At 41.2% G+C, this 20197-nt stretch overlaps 3 protein-coding genes across 4 annotated transcripts; all 3 read left to right on the forward strand.

Moving 5' to 3' along the window:
• On the forward strand, nucleotides 1-5103 carry LOC135639921 (uncharacterized). The gene is made up of 2 exons (XM_065153938.1): nucleotides 1-541; nucleotides 4551-5103. Exons 1-2 carry the CDS (start codon nucleotides 259-261, stop codon nucleotides 4931-4933), a joined length of 666 nt encoding a protein of 221 aa, XP_065010010.1. The 5' UTR covers nucleotides 1-258; the 3' UTR covers nucleotides 4934-5103.
• Nucleotides 5104-5687: 584 nt separating this feature from the next.
• On the forward strand, nucleotides 5688-14614 carry LOC103987076 (probable inactive receptor kinase At1g48480). 2 transcript variants are annotated; one of them, XM_065153986.1, is made up of 5 exons: nucleotides 5688-5814; nucleotides 8809-8999; nucleotides 9082-10119; nucleotides 10251-12377; nucleotides 13641-14614. In XM_065153986.1, exons 4-5 carry the CDS (start codon nucleotides 11027-11029, stop codon nucleotides 14318-14320), a joined length of 2031 nt encoding a protein of 676 aa, XP_065010058.1. In that variant the 5' UTR covers nucleotides 5688-5814; nucleotides 8809-8999; nucleotides 9082-10119; nucleotides 10251-11026; the 3' UTR covers nucleotides 14321-14614. The 2 variants fall into 2 exon arrangements, with proteins under 2 accessions (XP_065010058.1, XP_009403541.2); XM_009405266.3 differs by having other exon boundaries at nucleotides 8809-10119.
• On the forward strand, nucleotides 7793-8730 carry LOC135639952 (21 kDa protein-like). Its single transcript, XM_065153987.1, has one exon. The coding sequence runs from the start codon at nucleotides 7821-7823 to the stop codon at nucleotides 8439-8441; it is 621 nt and encodes a 206-aa protein (XP_065010059.1). The 5' UTR covers nucleotides 7793-7820; the 3' UTR covers nucleotides 8442-8730.
• Nucleotides 14615-20197: the final 5583 nt, after the last annotated feature.

Raw genomic sequence — 20197 nt, forward strand, 5'->3', positions numbered from 1 at the left:
TCCCAATAACGGGACGCGTAGGGACGCCGCGAAGTTGGTTGCCCGAAGAACAAATTAGGGGAAGAAATTGACGGTCCAAAAATTCCACTTCCTGTTACGCCCAGCGAATCCGATCGCCGATCATTCGTTCTCTGCCCTCCGTTTTCGCACTCGTATACATTATCCTTCGATCGAGGCCTCGAAGCCATCGAATCAATCCTCTACAGGCTTTGATCGGCATCGTCGCCTTCTCTTTTTCGTGATCGGGGGAGGAGCAAGATGATCCAGTTGCTGTTCGCAGTGCTGTCGGCGGAGGTTGCGGTGGCAGTGACGCTGCTGTTCAAAACCCCTCTTCGCAAGCTCGTTGTTGTCGGCCTCGACCGCCTCAAGCGCGGCCGCGGCCCCGTCATGGTGAAGACCGTCGCCGGCACCGTCCTCGTCGTCCTCGCCTCCAGTCTTTACAGCATCGCCAAGATCAGCAGCGGCTCGGCCGAACTCGGTGCCCTCACGCCCACCGATCAGGTCCTCATGAGCCGCCACCTACTCGAAGCTTCCCTCATGGGTATCCACTCTAGAGACTCGCCCTTGCTTGTTTCATCTAGATCTTTCTTCTTCTGTGGTTAGGGTTTATTCTATTCATCATGCATTTGGAATGGCTTGGGAAGGTTGTTATGATTGCCGACGATCCGTTTGGAAATAGATATCTTTGACCTGTCAAATTGCTTTTCCCTTGGTAATTTGCATCATTATGGATCTTATATCTGATGTTTTTGTATACGGCGTTGATAACCATAACAGTAATAAAAATTAAAAGATAACATCGGATACATGATAGATAATTCTTACAACATATGATGTATATATGGATAGTAGAAAATTAGAAGGTGAAGGGAGGACAGTCTGAGGGAGACAAAGAGCGAGAAGGCAAACATTAATTCAAGACAGATGTTAGCTAGCATGGTGGACATTAGAGTAGAACATATAGGTGATCCCTGTCATGTATGTCATCGTCAAACTGAGTGGCACTAAGAATGACAGATTCTAAAATGTCAGGGGATATGGGATTATTGGTAGCTTCAGCATCACCGTGGGATTCATACTAGTCAAAAATCAAGATTGAATGGGCAGACGAAAATGTTGAAAGATTAGACACTTTAAAGGTTAGCCTAAATTGAAGTTCTTCGTCTCTTGAGAGTTTTGCGTGAAATTAATTATGGATGAACTTACTAGTCACTTATATGATAGACCTCCTTGGTGTATGTTATTTGCGGATGATATTGCTTTAGCTGATAAGAGCTTAAGTGAAATTAATTATAAATATGAGCTATGGAGGCAATCTTTATAAACTAAAGGTTTTAGATTAAGAAGGATTAAGATTGAATATATGAGATGCAATTTTAGTAATTTTATAAATAAATAGGAGAATATAGTTAAGTTGGACGGACAAAATGTTTCTTTAAGTAAAAGCTTTAAGTATCTTGAATCAATTATTCAACAAAATAAAAAGAATGATGAAAATATTATTTATAGAATAAAAACAGAATAGTTGAAATAGCGAAGGGTCTCGGGAGTCTTGTATGATCATCATATACCTTTGAGATTAAAATGAAAATTTTATAAGATCGTTGTGAGACCAGTAAGGCTTTATGGATATGAGTGTTAGGCAGTTAAGAAATAGGATGTGCAAAAAGTTTGTGTTGCTGAGATGAGAATATTGAGATGGATCTGTGGAGTTATTAGAAAAAAATATAACAACAACAATAACAAAACTGTAAATCCCAACTATTTAGAGTTGGTTATATGGATCTTTTGCCGCCATTGAGATCTATAATAAGTCATATGCTTAGTTAAGTTTATGGTACTTAAATATTTATTTATAGTATCTATTAAAGTCTTTTAGGTCTTCTTCTACCTCATTTCGTATCACTAATATTAATTATTTTACCTCTTCTGATTATCACATCCGGATGTCTTATCAGCATATGTTTATACCATCTTAAATGATTTTCTCTCATGTTATTTTTTATCGAAGCGATGTCTAGTTATTTATTAATAAAAATATTTTTTTATCTTTCTTAGTAACTCCACACATTCATTTCAACATTGTTATCTTGATAGTAAAATATTTTTGTATATGTTTTTTCTTAACTGTCCAACACTCAGTTCCATGAATCATTGTTGATCTCACAACTATCTTATAAAATTTTTCGTTTAATCTCAAATGTATCAAATGATCATATAAGACCGTTGACCCCTCTCGTCATCTTAATTATTCCGTTTTTACTTTATGAATAATATATTCATTGATCTCTTCATCTTATTGAGTAATTGATCCAAGATACCTAAAGCAATTACTAGGAAAGATAGAAAAAAATATTGTTATTCGTGAATAACTAGGTATCGCTTCGATAGAAGATAAGACGAGAGAAAATTGTTTAAGATGGTATAGATACATGCTTAGGAGACCTTCGGATATGGTAGTCAGAAGAGATGAAATGATTAATGTTAATGGTATAAGAAGAGATAGAAAAAGATCTAAAAAGACTTTAATAAAAACGATGAATAAAGATTTAAGTATTCTGAACTTAACTAAGCATATGACTTTGTATATATCTCAATGGTGGCAAAAAATCCATGTAGTCATCCTCAAATAGTTAAGACACACGGCGTTGTTGTTGTTATCTCTTGGGAGCCTAAATTTTGACTATTTATCGAATCAGAAAATTTATCCCATGGCTGCCAAAACTACATCTCCATTGTTGGCTGTAATTTGACTTGCTTGGTAGGAGCCCACTGATCAAGTGTGACAGCCTGAGTATTGTTGCAACTCTTTCCAAAGGTCTATCATAAGGACATAGTTATTGATAACTTATCTTTTGAATTTTTTTTAATTATTCATTTATACTTGATATTTTGTTACAATTTTAAGTTTTTAACAAGAGTTTCATAACTCTAGGCAACATACAATGATATGATTCTTCTATGGTAAAATAATAAAAAGAAAGAACAATGTAGATAGGAATGGTTATCATAATATTATAGATTAAAAGAAATTATAGTACTAGCTAAAGCTCTGACTTCTTGAACTTGAACACCATTCTCTTAGTAAGTTTTAGCATCCATGCCCATTGAGAGAGCACTAAAATCTTGAATTTGAAACCTCTTTGATCTTGTCAATTGCAAATGGAGCGTTGTGGGAGAGAGAATAGATAGTATAAATCCACAACAGGTTTCTTAGTCCAGCTTGAATTCAAAGAATTATGTTAAATGAATAAGTTATAGTTACCAATCGAATCACATAACATTATGTAAACTGGTTGAAAGGAATGAAGAAACATAAGGCAAAAAAGCTAGATTTCTCTCTTGACTGGAATGAAAAAGGTGTAAAATCTTTTTTGTCTTATTGCTGGATTTTTACTCACGACTAGTACAAGTATGCTGGTGCGTAGGAGGCATTAGTTACATTGTTTTGTTGAATAATGGATGAAGATAGTGAAGCTGTTTTTATTTCTTGGTTGATGGCCAAGTAGAAGGGGTGACATCTCACGTAGCAGAAATCTAAGCCAATGATAATGCTGGAAGGTGTCACGAATATCCACCATATTCTTTTGCAGAACAAGGTGGATAGACAAATATATCGTAGTTTGCATCTTAAAATTTAGTTGTCACATGCTGCCTCATGATAATTTTAATTGAAATTATGCATTGTAAAGATACGCTCAATATATTAAGGGAAATATCAATATCCATGATTGAACAGATACCTTAGGTGTCAAAAGAAACTTTCACTGTAAAAGCAACACAATCTTACATCTCATCTAGTAAGGTGGCTATGTTGATTGATATTTGCTGCAATGTTTTTAATTTTTCTGTGGCAATATGAGACATGCATAAAGTTTAAGGCGCAATCTATTATTTCTGTGGCGAGATTTCATGTTTACCTTGTAAATGACTCTACTTTTATTTTTGCCATTGAGAAATGAAAATGCATAGGATATCCCTCTGAACTCACAAATGTATTATTAATATCAACATTTTTTCGATGTTATGTATTAATTGTCATATTTTGCCCTATATAACCCCGAAGAGATACTTAAAAGTTTTGAAGGATGTCACATATATATATTCACATTTTGATGGGAAAAACCTGATATTATAATATTTACAGGGTTGGTGGCTGCTATTGCCTCGAAATTTGCATAAGGTTTTGTGGGCATGACATCTGTACCCTTCTGATTGTTCTTGCTTTTTTTTGCTATAGACGTCTGTGAGATCATTTGGAATTATGCTTTCTTGACTGCTTATGATATGCATCACACAGCTATGTACTTAAATTCATTACTTAAAGTAATGGTAGATCCGGTGGAATTGTTATTCTTTTCTTTTTAGGTATCCAACTTCTAGTCTAAACATTGTATGTAACTATGGATAATTCTGCAAACTTGCATCTCATGGTGATTTCTGAAGTACTCTGTTCTTAATTGCAAAGAGCCTTGTCCTCTACTTTAAATTGTGAAATCTTTATAAAACAATTGCTTGTCTGGATGCTAAGTCTCACCCACATTTTTCAGGTTATTCCCTTTTCCTTGCACTAATAATTGACCGTCTTCACCATTACGTCAGAGAATTGCGTGGGCTAAGAAAGAGCATGGAGGCTGTTCTAAAGCAAAACAGGGTTTTGGAAGAAGCAAAAACTGGGGGTTCAAGTGAGGTAAAAGCACTGGACGGAATGATTGCAAGTCTAAATGAACAAATAAAACAGTTAAAATCAGAGTCAGAAGACAGACTGCAGGAAGCAAAAGCTGCAGAAGCAAGGGCGGCAGCTCTGAAAAAGCAATCTGAAGATTTGCTTCTTGAATATGACCGTCTTTTGGAGGACAACCAGAACCTTCGGAACCAGTTGAATTCGATTGACAACAGATTGTCATTCTCTGATGCTAAGAAAATTGCATGAGACCACCGAAGAATGTAAGTGTTCCAGGGGACAACTATATCGCTCTTAGAACAGTTTTAATTCTCGTGATACTTATCCCTTGATGAGCTATTTTGGTATTTGTACTTCTTGTTGCTCTTTCATATCTGTGGAGTTTATTGTGATTAATGGCACTGTCATTTGTGGTTTTATGCCTTCAAGATCTCATTCATAACACAAAACAAGATATTTACACAGATATGAATCCTTTTACTTGGATACATATACCCCAAAGATGTAGTTGCACTTGCACAGATTCTTTGTGTGATTGCAAAGAATTACTCGAAGTTGCATCAGAAACTTCTCAACATACTATTTTTGCAGCAATAATATTATTGAATTTTTTTGGTGTGACCTGCTACTGCTGGTCCTCTTCCTAATGGAGCTGATAATGTTCATGGAATGCTCAGAAAGATTGTGCTAGAGACATTTCTATTTATTTTTATTACATTTTCTGATATCATGGGCATATATTATGTATGACACACACACAAGCTAGCAAATTGTTTCATCTCCAAGTCATTTATAGCAATCATCTAATATTTTTAGTGTAGGAATATGTAAAATAGACAATCCATCAATATCATCTCAATCAATTAATACATTAATAATGAAAATATTTTTATTACTGTATTACCTTTTTTTAAGTGATTTGACAAATATAGCGTCTATTTATCCATCGAAATGCCCGTGTGTGGCACGTGCATAGGTTAATGCGCGGGTTACTTTAAAAGTCGGCGAATCGCGCTCTCTCGCCCGTCCTTGGCTTCTTCTCTCCACTCGCCTGACGCCGGAATCCGGGAGGTCGCACCGATCGCCGCTTCCAGCTGCTGGAGTCCTTCGCAGTCTAGCGATCGATCATGGTACGAAATAGCAATTCTTCCTTCTATTTCGAATGATGTCAAATCGATTACTGGTCTTTCGCGATCGATGCGTTCAAACCCTATTCCTGTTTTAGGGCTTTCCCGATAGATACTGATCCTTCTTCTCCTTTTTCGTTCTTCTAAATCGATCCTTCATATTTATAGGAACTAATTGTTCCACTTTTTTAATGGATCTCTGTTTTCATATGCCGTAATCGCCGTGGCATTCCTACTTCTTCATGCCATCATCAATCTCTCGAGGACTTCTCTGTCACGTCAGCTTCTGCTCTCTGATTCTTTTGGTCTTTTACGATTGCGCACGCCTGTAATCAAAGTCTCAAGCGTGTTCTTCCCAGATCTCTTCTGGCTTGTGAACTGTGAGAATCGATAGGTAGGTAGTAGTTTCAATTTAATTTCCTTGTTGGAGGTTTTATGTTGTTAAATATTTTGGATTTCAATCAGAAAATTTCTCCATTAAATTTAGTAGTCTGAATCATCCCAGAATAATTGTGTTCAATTCAGGTAGATTCCCCTTCAACAAGGCAAAGAGGAGATACAGAGAAAAGAAATAGAATTCTCTTTGGATGAGAAAATTTTGAAAGCATACCTTCAGAATTATCATCCCAAAACATTATATTTCCATAGCAACCAATTACTGAAAGACTTGGCTTTAAACTTAAGGATTTAACCACCATATCATTATCTTATTTATATTTTTTTTATCATTTTTAATCGATTTGAAACTATAATGATCCATTTGGACTCAAACCAATGGTTTTGAGTCGGTTCGATTGATTCCGATTCTAACTTGGTTCGGTTCGATTTGGACCGAATGAAAAGAGTGCATATATCATTTGAATATAGTAGAATCACATGTACGCTTGAACAGTATAATATCCTCTTGATATTCTTGATTCGATTAGTAAAAGCAAAGTAGCAAGGTGTGATAGAAGAAAACAAAGGAAACGTGGGGAAACAGGGTTTTGAGTCGTCAAATTTAACTTCTTTGGAAGAGATCAAATTAGAATTATATACCAATAAATTAGTTCTCCTTGAACGGCCAGTATAAGATAAACTATTCTTGAACAAAGCAGTAGATGCCTCGTTTCTAATTTACCTGTAGGCAGGTTTGTCTATCGTAATCAATGAGTTGGGCTTTGCTCATTAATGCTTGCATCTAATAATGGCCTCGTTGTCCAACCATGTGGCTCGGATTTGGCTTGATGCATGAACAAATCTAGTCTCTTTATGAAATGGATTACGCTTATCTTTGTTGTCCCTATAACATCTAGGTTTGAGTCAACATTCTAGCATGGTATTATCCCAATTTGAATATAAATCATATTTTCACTATTCTTTCTTGGTATTACTCATCCCTGTAGTTTCTTGACAGTATTTGCACCGAATCGTTAGGCACTCCTACAACAGCGCAGTAGCCCCTGCGCCCCCTTTGTCTCAGGAACCTCCTCCCTGTCCCTACGTACCTCCATGCATGTGCCTTCTAATTCTGCCCTCCTCCTCTCCATTCTTTTTAAGTATTCCTCCTGTTCTCGTTGCAGCTTTCCCCATGCATCTCACGTGTCTCCTCATTCCCTTCGATGCCAATTTTACACTGCCACAAGATGGCCTTGTAGATTTCCGCTGACCGCACCGGAACCTTCTCTCTTCGTGCTGTTCGAATCTCGAGGCATAATTCCATCTTCTTCCATGGATGGAAGGCCATGAAGCGTACAAGATCGTGACCATCTGAATCATAAGGGCATCAGTACTCGTGTTGATCTTAAAGCATTTATGATCGCGGTTGAGAAGGGGACGGGCCCTACGTGCCCGTTAACCGTCCAACACACAACCTTGCATCCCACGTTGGGTGGCATTCCCGTGATTTCAGGGAGATTAGCGTGGCAAACTCATGGTCTCGTTAACCTTGAGATCGCGTCACATCGGCCCCGTTTAAATCCCTCGCCCTCGCTCTCTACTTCCAACGCCACCCACGCGAAGCACTAGACATGCTTCCGAATAGCCTTTTCTTCTTGTTCTTCTTCCTTTTCCTTCCCCTCGTGGCATGCACGTCGGTGCCGCCGCCGGACTTGGCGCCGATGAGCCCCGATGAGAACGCCACCGAGTTCATCCGCGCTCGCTGCGTCCTCACCCGTTACCCCGACCTCTGTTTCACGTCGCTCTCCTCCTACGCGTCGGCCGTCCGGCGGAGCCCCGTCCAGCTCGCCCGGCTCGCCACCAACGTCACCCTCACCCGCCTCCGTGCCCTCCGCGCCCACGTCTCCGCCCTCCGCCGCGCCGGAGCAGGCGCGCCCGGGCGCGAGGCGGCGGCGCTGCGTGACTGCGCCGAGCAGCTGGGCGACGCCGCCGACCAGGTGGGTCGGACCGCCGCCGAGCTGAGGGGCCTGGAGGCCCTGGTTGGGATGGAGGTATCGTGGCGAGTCTCCAACGCCCAGACGTGGATGAGCGCCGCCCTGACCAACGAGGACACATGCTCCGATGGCTTCCGCGAGATGGGCGGCGGCGGCACGAGCTCCATCAGGACCGACGTGTGCCGGCGGGTCGGGAGGGTTATTCAGTACACGAGCAACGCCCTTGCCCTCGTCAACAGCCTTGTCAACGGCGGATGATCGCTTCTCGCCGTCTCTCTCTTAATACTTGGATCACCAAAGCTGCGTATTTTAAAGCGGTCTTGAAACATGGTATGTCTCAGATAGCTAATTTCGTTGGTGTTGTGTGAGAGAGAGGGAGAGAATAGATATAAAGTGGTATTGTAGTTAGTCTAGTGTTGGTGAGTTGCTTGCTTGGTGGGATTCTGCTTTGTAAAGACACTCTTCTATGGCGTGTTTCCGGTTGTCATTTGTCTTCTTCCTTGAAAACAAATGCCGTTCTTTGCAAGCTTTAACATGCCTTGTCGTAGACTCTCTCTTTCTGTGACTCTTGTAAAGCATAGACTAAGATGGAACAATCCATTGTTTAAGATAAACCTTCTTGTAGATTCTTTAGATCTTGGAGATATTGTGCGGGACTGCCCATCTGCTCGGTGCACCACGAGACTGAGCTGTCTCTATCATGAAGCTGTAGTAGCTGGAGATTGCTGATACTGTGTGTCCATGGCTCTTGAGCATCTTCCTTCCTGCTGTGGTTCTTGAATAATTGAACTGGAAAGTAGGATTTGCGGGTGGTCGGTGCGATCTCTGTTACACCTCTTTGATGTATTTCTTCTCCCTTTCTTGACAGAGGTTTTCTTGCTTTTTATGACTCTTGCAGGGTTTTCGAATTGGATTTCTGTGCAGGTGTAGTTTTTGACATGACTGGTAATACTGGGAGTCCGTGGTTGATGATGGTTAGATGTTAGTCCTTGATAGTTGGTGATTTTTAGTTAATGCTCTCATGTTTGCTCTGCCAGTTCTGATCTCTTGGATGTTGAAAGAGTGCTTTGTAACGGTTATTATTAAATATCTTATTTAATAATAACGTAACTGTTCTTATTAAGATTCATAATTCATTATCATGAATTTCTTCATTTATTATGGTTTAAATGATTTCAGTTTCTTATTCTTTATGCATGAAACCGTTATTATTAAATTAAATATTTAATATCATTAAGTTCTTCATTATGGTCCAAACGTTATAAATTTGAATTAATTCTTGAACGTTATGAGTTGGTGATGATAAATGTTCTTGATGGGAGAACATCTATATATACATGAGGATTTTGGTCCTTTGGCTCAATCATCTCTTTGAAGTGAAAGGTTTTCCTACACCATCTAAAGCGAGAGTTCTGAGCCGAGAAGAACCAAAGTTCAAGAAGAAACCTCTGCAGAAATTCTTGGCGACAATGGCTGGAGGTACGCTATTTCGTTTTTGCATTAGTTTTATTGTGTTTCTATTATAATGATTTAGAAACATAAGTTGGCTTCATGAAAATTTCTTACCTGCTTAGCTATTTAAATCACTGATGGCTGTTACTGACTCGGGCATTGTAGCTCACTGAAAGCAGTGTCTGGCATGCAGGAGACACAATATCTTGACCTTCTTATGTTTATGCTGGTCAAATTATTTTAGATGCAGAATTTACTGACAGATTTGTTTTGAGGTGCTAAGTCCATAGTTGCAGCAATTCGTGCCTTCTGCTGAGATCAAAGTGGATAATTTGCCTCCCTCCCATCATCACCTGAAACCTCTGCAATGTTTACTGGTCACTTTTGGATTAGGGCTATGCACTGAACAGACCAAGCGCATGTATGATGAATGATCTTGATCACAGTGTAGGCAGTCCCATCTTCTTGCGTCATAATGCAACAGGTACTTCTCCATCCTGTATACACTTTCAATTCTTTGCATCTCTCCCCACCTAAACACCATCTTTGCATAAGATTATGATGTTATTCCTACCACCACGAAGATTTGAAGTTGTTGGCCGGTACGTCTTCAAGATTTCCTACAGGTACGTGGGAAGGACACCCCCCACTGGATTGGTGGGGCCCGGCCCCTGCGATGCGTCGTTCTGCCCCCCCACCACTCGCTCGCAGCCGTCAGATCGCCATCCGATGGTGCATGCTCCCGTCGCTCGATCCGACGATTGGCAATCGATCGAGGTCCGCAGGAGGACTAGATGTTTCTAGAAAGTTCAAAAACACCATCCGATATGCATGCCTTCCCATTCGCCGCTCTCTCTCAACGGTCCGCATGCCGAACTCGCCAGTCCTACCTGATTCCTTTACCGGGGCACTGATGGCAGAGCCCGAAATGGGACCCAACCCCTGCTGGGCAACAAAGCTGTTCTCAGTGCGGTCCGTTGGCCCCGTAAAAGTGCACCGCCGCCTACTAAATAACACATAAAATCTAATTTGCTCTGTTTTTCATGTGCAGAAAAATCCGGATTAAATTAAGTGAAAATTCCAAATTAGAAAATAGTTAAGTGTAAGAAACTTGCAATACGGTTTTATTACCGTAATAAAACCTTAAGATGAGAGAGAGAGAGAGATTGGGTGTCCTGTTGTTATTTCCCCTTCTCCCTTGCTTCATTTATATGAATTCGGCTAACCACTAGAACAAGGGCTTTAGACTCCTCTCTCTCTTCCTTTCGATGAGTGAGAATGTAAGAGGTGTTTCCGTGTGCATCGTGTGTTTGTTGTAGTTCTTCTGCGCCGGAAGTACTACAGTATTGTAACAGTGTGTGAGGTTGCAGCGAGTAGGGTCACCGGCCCGCATGGCTTCGCCGCTCCTTCTCCTTCTTGCCGGCGCCGTCCTCTTGCTAACCTCCCACCCCGGCGGCGCCACCGACCTGGGCTCCGACACGGCCGCCCTCCTCGCCTTCCGCGACAGCGTTGGCCGGTTGGCGCTGCCGTCTTGGAACGCCAACTCTCCCGGTGCGCCCTGCTCGTGGCAGGGCGTCGCCTGCGAGTCCGGCCGCGTCGGCTGTCTCCGCCTCCCCGGCGCCGGCCTCATTGGCCGTATCCCCGCCGCTGTCGGCAATCTCACTTCCCTCCGAACCCTCAGCCTCCGCTTCAACGCCCTCTCCGGGCCCCTGCCGCCGGAGCTCGCCAGCCTCGATGCGCTCCGGAACCTCTACCTGCAAGGAAACCGCTTGTCCGGGGACATCCCGGGGTTCCTCTCCTCCCTAAAGAACCTCGTCCGCCTCAACCTCGCCGGCAACCAGTTCACCGGCGGGATTCCACTGGAGCTCAACAACCTCACCCGGCTCGGGACGCTGTTTCTTGACAACAACCAGCTCACCGGCGGGATCCCGGACCTCGATCTCTCCAACCTCGTCCGGTTCAACGTGTCTTACAACCAGCTCAACGGATCGATCCCGGCTAAGCTCCGCTCTCAGCCGGCGAGCGCATTCCTGGCTACGGGCCTCTGCGGTGGTCCCCTCGGGCCGTGCCCGGGCGAGATCGCGCCGTCTCCATCGGCGGAGGAGCCGGCCGCCGAGAATGCCGGCGGCGGGGCAGAGAATAACAGCGAGAAGAAGAAGAACAAGAACAAGCTCTCCGGCGGGGCGATCGCCGGGTTCGCAATTGGTGCCGCAGCCTTCTTGCTCATCGTGCTTGTGGTGCGGATACTTGTCTGCCGCCGGAGAAAGAAACGGCCGGCGGGCGGCGGGAAGCAGATCGCGATGGTGGCGGCTGCTCAAGAGCAGAGGGATAAGGGTTCAGGGGAAGGAGGAACAAACGGCAACGGCCCTGCGGCGACTCCAGTGGATGCAGCGGTGAAGGCTGCGACGTCAGCTGCCGGGGATAAGAAACTGGTGTTCTTCGGCCGGGGAGGGGCAAGGCGGTTCGACCTGGAGGATCTGCTGCGAGCGTCGGCGGAGGTGCTGGGGAAGGGCACGTTCGGGACAACTTACAAGGCGGTGCTCGAGACTGGGATAACGGTGGCGGTGAAGCGGCTCAAGGACGTGAATCTGCAGGAGCAGGAGTTCAAGGAGAAGATGGAGGCCATCGGGGCGATGGACCACCCCAACGTGGTGCCCCTCATGGCATACTACTTCAGCAAGGATGAAAAGCTCCTCGTCTATGATTACGTGCCAATGGGGAGCCTCTCCGCCCTCTTGCATGGTATGGCCATCCTCCCTCTTCCTTCCACCAAGAATTCATATTCTTTTCTTGGAATTGCATGGTTCTTGAGCTTGATACCATGAATTTGAATCACATGTTTTCATTTAAGCTTTGATGCCAGTTGCATTCATATCTTCATCTGCTGTTGATTAAGCTTCTTTAACCCTTGCTAATTGCTTGCTTGTTCATGTCTACTTATTTTCATTTTTATGTTTCTTCTGTTAACAATTCCTAAGCTCTGTTTCCCTCATGTAAAGCAATTGCCAAGATTTGTGATCATTACATTGTCTAATATTCCTGTTGCTTGGGAGAAGATTTAGTACATTGTTGAGGAAGTTAACACGGACAATGTTTTGTCCGTCGAATGCAAAAGAAAGAGTAGGTAATCTCAGGATTAGGTTCTTCTTCATTGATGCTGCATTTGCCTTGGCCCAAACAGCCCATTTCTTGTGATTGAAGTTTTTTTATTTATTTAATCCTGTTAACTTTAGATGATACTAATTTTTATATTTAGTGGTGCTCCAGTTGAGCACTAGGTGGGTCTATATCCAATATAGACGCACTACCAACCATGATAGCTAAGGTCCGATACCCTCGTAATCAACTAATTTCCAAGTTTTGTGGTTCCTGTGATACCTAATATTCAGTTTGCTAGAGCAAAAATGCAATACATTTTCAAGGTATAAATATGTAGACAATTGATCAGAAAAGCTTATTGTATGTCATGAGTAGTTCCAATTATGCTGGAGCTGCAATGACATTGCCTCGAACTATCTTTTTTCTCATTGTATAAAATATTTCAGAAAGTTGTTTCTTTTTTCACCTGAACTTGTTGACATTGGACATTCTCAATTTCATACAGAGTATTATATGGTTGAAGTACTAATTGGGTTATGTTTAAAATAGGCTTACTACCAATTATTGGATTACATGTTCAAAAAGAAATTTTTTTGGTTGTAGTTTTGTACTATTATATTGGAAGTTTGAAGGGGAATTCAAAACCATTATATCTGGTAATTGGGGTTCTTGCTAGTAAAATGCATTACATTGCATCGGAGGAGCACTGTTATCATCAGAATTAAATGTTGATGTTTTGCTGTGCTTGCTAAGAATTGATTGAATCTTTGCTTGTGTACAATAAGGCCATTTTCCTATCGCTTCTAGGACTAGGGCAATGTTCTGATATTTCTCAGCATTGATAGAAATCGTGGAAAACATCAACATAAATCTGACTATCCTGTTTCTCGTTGATAAAACATGCAGGCAACAGAGGATCTGGTCGAACGTCTTTCAACTGGGTAACACGAATTGGAATTGGACTTTCAGCAGCACGTGGCATCGAATATATTCACTCGACAGGCCCTTCATCCTCACATGGCAACATCAAATCCTCCAACATCCTCCTCACCAAACCATATGAAGCCCGTGTGTCCGATCATGGCCTTGCCCTTCTCATGGGTTCAGCTTCCACTACGACCCGGATTGCAGGATATCGTGCCCCGGAAGTTGCTGACCCTCAAAAGGTCTCTCAGAAGGCTGATGTTTATAGCTTTGGTGTTCTCCTGCTTGAGCTGCTCACGGGCAAGGCCCCGGCACAGGCCCTACTCAATGACGAAGGCATCGACCTACCAAAATGGGTCCAATCGGTTGTGAGAGAGGAGTGGACAGCGGAGGTGTTTGATGTGGAGCTGCTGAGGTACCAGAGTGTGGAAGAGGACATGGTGCAGCTCCTGCAGCTTGCCATGGAATGTGTGGCACAGTACCCAGACAAACGGCCTTGTATGGCCGAGGTGGTGATCCGCATCAATGAGATCATAAAATCGAGCCGAGGATCTTCCTACCAAGACCAGCAGAGCAGCCCACAAAGCATTGACGATGGTGATGACCAGGCCTCTCGCCAGTATGACCCAGTCAATGTACCGAACCCTCCTGGTGATGAATAGACCAAAACTTAGCTCTTGGGCCCTGCATTCAGAGCATGACTCCCATCTCTGGAGCCATGGTGGTTTTTCTTTTAAATCATTTATTGTGATTAAGCAATATGTGCACGCTGTTTGTTCCTCTTTCCTGCATTTCCACATCACACATACTATTGTCTGGGCATAGGTTCTTCATATGGTACTTTACTTGTCATTTTCTATCCACTTTCCTTCTCTCTTGTAGGATTTCTAGTGGCTGCTGGTGGACTGCTCCTGTAATTAGTCTTTTTCTTGCTTGGAATCTTCTTGTTTATGATATATAAGTTGTAAGGTGGTTGAGCAATTGGTCCAGCAGGAATAGATCTTTGAAAGGGCCTCTCTTTTACTTCTCTCTGGTAGTAAGGACATCAACACAGTGAGTTGGACCTCTTGATGGTGAATTATGTTTGGTAATGGAAAGATTGGTGACAGGAGAGTCCACCATGAGCTGTGTGACTATTGGCTTTTTATTAGCTCTACCAGTCTGCTTGGCTGTATTGGTTGCTAATGATATTGCACATTCATGCACTGGTTTTAAGGGCTGGCCATCAGACACAGTAGAGATTGATGGATGATGATGCTGATACTACTGAAACAGATCATTTCTTGTCTTTGCTGCCTGACTCAGGTCATTGTGAAGACGAAGAGAGACGACGGCTTTCGACCCACCGGCCAATCTCATCTGGTTCACATCACTTAACCGTTAAGGTTTCTTCATGACATGATCTATATTATAAATCCATTGCATCGTCATCAATCATCAAATGATGAGGAGGTGAACTCCACTCTATAGAACTGAGATTGGTAAACCCAATTAATGTCATTTTTCGTTGATTTTTTTATTAGGTTATTTTGTTTTGGCGTCTGGCAAATAATTTTAAAGTAATTTTTTAATAAATAAATTATTGCATTAAATGATATATATATGATACTTATTCATAGATTCGGACTTAAGATCTATCATTAATAGCAGATCGATAAATTAAATATCTCATGTGTGGGTTTAAATCTTAGCTCTATCCCTTATGCAATAGCATAGGAACGAATCGGATGTCTCGATTTAAAATAGGTTTTTAAAATAAATTGATGGAGCATTATACTAAGAACGATTTATACTTTAACAAGTATAAATAATTAAATGGTGCACATTATTCTTTTACGCCCATACCAAATGAAAAGGTGGTCTCAATATCTTAGATAATTAATTGGACCTATTTTTCAACCAAATCATAAGTAGGATGCTTACCGATTTAATCTTATTCGTTCTTGAGACATCATTCTTTATCGATCTATCGATGTGAGTAAGGATTTAAGATAAGTGATTATGGGCTACCCTCTCCTTTTGTCTCCCACTTTGATTAGAGTCCAATGAGAGATTGTTGAAGGTGGTTAGAGATTATCTCCTTGTAGAATATCGGGTATAAAAAATCATCTGTAACACACTAAAAGAATGACTTATCTCTTTTAACTACTCACGTTCGCACTTATATAACTTGGGTTATTAACTTGGGCGTCGGAGAGATAAGGTGGGAAACCTCTTTTGACCTCGGTCTTCATGTAGGTGACACCCCGAGAGCTTAGCGTTTCAACCTTGGAGGCATCTCGGACAACGTTATGCATATGGGTCTGGATCACGTCGGGTTGACCAAGACATTAATGATTTATTTCCTAAATATTTTTTTTTACTAGAAAGAGGGTCTGATGTTGTATGAATGCTCATATGTTGACCCTCTTAATGAATGCTTAGGCAATGAGGCTTTGCCCTCGATCCATAATACTATCACTCAATGGGGCAATAGTCATAATTTTCGCACATTGATGCATCCACCTCGCGCACAAAAATAGTGATGTGATACTAGCATCTATTCAACAACTAGGGCCTCTCATCCCCAGGGATGACCCTGAGTCACATACTTATCCCTATCGATGTGTTCTTAAATCTCACCTAACAAGTGTAGACACTAACGAGTATGACACGGTCTGTCACTCCACTTTTGCTCCAAATAGTCATTAGGCGATGCCACTAGCTCAACCGTGATCATTGGATTAATTGCCACCAACACCGACACCCATCGAGATTCCCCAACTGGATATGATGTTGACATCTCAAAAGCACCCAAGACTCGTCGAACTACTAGCCGAGAAGGCACTTTGCTCCCCTATCATAAAATTCAGTTGACCACACTATTAGTCTACCGTATCTAAATTTGAGACATAGTTGGTAGATTTGATAGAGGATTTCGTATGGATCTAATTACGGTGGATGGATCAATGTTTGAAGAACATGTGATGAGAGTTCCAACAATCCAAAGGGGAAATGCTGGTGAACCCCACCTCAAGTCGATTGCCATTCACCAAAAAAATCTAACCAATTTCAGCAAACTTTTACCCCTCTTGTCATTGGAGACATTCGATGGCAGTGCTAGCAAACTTCAAAAAGCTGAAGGACTATCTCACGCAGTTGTCATAGCTCACCTCCTCTTCCTCAAGTGAAGCTTATGCCTCTATCTCGTTGCCATCGGCCTAGCAGTTAGCTCGATATTGGTACAGGATGATTCAGGAGTTCAAAAGCTAATATACTATGTCAACCACATTCTAAGCGAACCCGAGGAACGATACCCCTCTATCGAAAGACTTACATTTGTGTTAATATTAGCGATAAAGATGCTTCGCCCATTTTTTAAGAGCAAACTATGTAGTTGATCATCGACTAGCCATTTGGACAAGTCCTCTTTTGGTTTGCTATCTTGGGTCAACTATTGAGATGGTCAATAGAGTTGGATGAATTTAACATCCGATATATTCCAAGGATTACCATAAAGGCCTAGGTGCTAGTAGACTTTATCTCAAAACTAACTCTTTGCCCGAGGTCGATAACTATAACCCACTAATATGGACTATTCATAGATGGTTCTATTATCTCAAATGGGAGTAATGTCGAACTCATCCTAAAAGGCCCGAACAAATAAGTGTACAAGCAAGCTTCTATTGGAGTTCAAAATCTTAAATAATGAAGCTGGGTATAAGGGACTTCTCTTGAGGCTTTGGCTCACCCGAGAGCTTTAAGTCCAAGATAAAGACAATGTTCAATGACTTGTAGCTAGTTGTGAACTAAGTGAAGGAGAACTAAGAAGCCTGAGGTGAAACCATAGCAAAGTACCTCATCGAGGTGCAGAGATTAACCCACAACCTTTCTCGACTTAATATATTATATATTTCCTATTAAGAGAATGCTCAAGCCTATACGCTTGTTAGATTAGTATTGATCCAAGCCCCAAAGGAGGGTTAGCTGTTGGTCGATACACTGCCAATCCAAACCATTAAGAAGCACGACATGGCTATAGTCCGAGAAATGTCGAGCTAGATCAGCGAGATCTTATGCGACGAAAAAGATGGAATGCTCCCAATAGACCCTATATAGACCCAAGAAGTCAAGCATTTTTCAACATGGTATTGTATAATTAACGATTATTTATATTGTAGGTCTTTTAGTGAATCATTTTTTAGATGCCTGACATCCTAAAAGGCTGAGATGATGCTCGCCGAGGTGCATGAGGATATTTATGAAGAACACGTTGGTGGACGATCCCTCACCTTCAAAGTACTTTGCAAGGTTCTACAGGCCAATGCTATGCAAAGATGCAATAACCTGTGCCCAAAGATACTCCAAGTGCCATACGTTTGCACGGATACAATATTAACCATCAGTTTCTTTGACTTTGATCGATTATACATGACTCTTCGCTTAGGGGGGTATGGACGGTCTCGAAGTCTTTCTACCAGCCTCGGGCTAACAGAGGTTTTTCATTGTTAGAGTTGATTATTTTACAAAATGATTGGAAGTTGGCTATTAGCGTCGATCACCAAGAAGCAAGTTGAGAGATTTGTATGAAGAATATCATCACCCGCTTTAAAATTTCGAGAGTCATCATTAGGAACTCAATTCAATAATTTAAAATTCAAAAAGTTATATTAATTATATGGAGTTCGATTAAGGTTTAGCTTGGTAGCTCATCTTCAAACCAAAAGTCTCATTTAGGTCACCAACCAAGCCATTCTCAAAGGGTTAAAGAAGAAAGTTGTTAGAGCAAAAGATACTTAGGTGGATGAGCTATCAAGTATCTTATGGGCCTCTCAGACAACACCTGGGTGGCGAGAATCACTATTTAGTTTAGCCTTCGACATTGAGGTTGACTTGCTACCCAAGATAATCTTTCCAACACATCAGGATAAGAATTTCGATGAGAAAATCTTTAAAAAAAAACCTTAAGCTAGATTTGACCTAATCAGCAAGGTCATAGTAGAAGCACACCTAAGAGCGTCCAGATATAAAAATACAGTAGCCAAGTTATATAACTAAGATTTTTGCCCTCGGGGAGTTAGACTAGGGGACTTGGTGTCTTGGAAAGCTAAAGTTAGTGACCCAACTAGATCTAAGGGTTAGCTAGTGTCAAACTAGGAAGGGTCATATCAAGTCATTGAGATCATCTAAGACGAAACCTATCGCCTCGGGACAACAAAAGTAGTGGTGCTATCAATGACATGACACGTTTCAAACTTGAAGAAGTTTTATCCCTAAGACATCCCTCAAGATCAGGTTAGAGAGACTACACCCCTAAATGTCAAGCATTAGTCTACCATATCTTTAGCTTCAGTTGTAAAGTGTATTTATATTTGATGTTAGTGTTGCAAGTTAAAGTAAGAAAGCTTCACTACTTTAAAAAGTATTACATCCACTTGGTTAAGCTTGTATATCCAAAATGAGACTCCAACCTATCAAGATATAAGACCGATTGAATAAACAAGTTCAATTACATTGCAAGAAACAGGCACAAGGAACAAGTCAGGTAGACAAACTCGATGACATAGTAGAGACTAACATAGTATAAGATAGCAGGCTAGGCATTAGGGCGAGGTGGCGAGTTAGGATCATCGTTAAAAGGTACTTATAGCACTATCGGGATGTTCTAGTCCTCGGGGTAATCGATAAATGGATCCTCCTCAAGATCCATCCCAGGGTGTACTTGCTTTAAAATAGATTAAGATGATATAGTACACGTATTGATACAAGAGAACCCCCAACCTTTCCAAGCCTCTTGTAAACCTAGCAAAGGCTTACAACTCATGGTTCATCTAGCAAGTTATCATAGCTAATGAACAGGTCATGAATATCACCAAGCAGGTTCAGGATCTAAAGGAGTCATTGGAGGCTGAGCAACACATGAACAGGTTCATAGAATATTTTATGGAATATTATGTCCTTTTACTACCTAGTATAAAAGCTCATCTTCAACATAATAAAAGTGAGGCTTACCTTTTTTGACAACTCACGTATTCATTTATATACATCGAGTTACTAACTTGCTTGGTGATATCTTGCGACCTTGGTCTTCATGCAAGTGATACATTGGGAGCTCAATGTTTCCACCTCAGGGGCACCTTATACAACCTTACACATACAAGTCTGGACTATATCGGGTTGACCAAGTTGTCAACGACTTCTTCTCTCAACATCTAATATATATTTTTATTTTAAAATTTAATTTTATCATTTAAATTTATTTAAATATAATAAAAAAATCTTTAATAATAATATATTATTAACATTCTGGATATCTAATGGGAATATTATTTGATTAAATTAGTTATAAATAAACTAATTTACTTATCCGATGGATCATATCTTATGCGCTCCAACTCAATCTCGTTTATAGAAACATTATAATAAATCCGTTGTAATAATTTGAAAAATGAAATAGTTCAAATCAATTTGATTATCTTAGATTATGATCAATATTGATCATATCATCGTCGAAAGATATATACTTATTATACTTATCATTTTAACCTTAGAAATGCTAA

This window comes from Musa acuminata, chromosome BXJ3-6 (genome assembly GCF_036884655.1).
Source record: "Musa acuminata AAA Group cultivar baxijiao chromosome BXJ3-6, Cavendish_Baxijiao_AAA, whole genome shotgun sequence".
Classification (NCBI taxonomy): domain Eukaryota; kingdom Viridiplantae; phylum Streptophyta; class Magnoliopsida; order Zingiberales; family Musaceae; genus Musa; species Musa acuminata.

What these genes read in the sequence shown, in the direction of transcription:
- LOC103987076 (XM_009405266.3), top strand. Translation starts at nt 11,027, where the DNA reads ATGGCTTCGCCGCTCCTTCTCCTTCTTGCCGGCGCCGTCCTCTTGCTA. An exon ending in CCTCTCCGCCCTCTTGCATG is followed by an intron (nt 12,378 to 13,640) that starts GTATGGCCATCC and finishes TAAAACATGCAG; the next exon opens with GCAACAGAGGATCTGGTCGA.
- LOC135639952 (XM_065153987.1), top strand. Translation starts at nt 7,821, where the DNA reads ATGCTTCCGAATAGCCTTTTCTTCTTGTTCTTCTTCCTTTTCCTTCCC.
- LOC135639921 (XM_065153938.1), top strand. Translation starts at nt 259, where the DNA reads ATGATCCAGTTGCTGTTCGCAGTGCTGTCGGCGGAGGTTGCGGTGGCA. An exon ending in ACTCGAAGCTTCCCTCATGG is followed by an intron (nt 542 to 4,550) that starts GTATCCACTCTA and finishes CACATTTTTCAG; the next exon opens with GTTATTCCCTTTTCCTTGCA.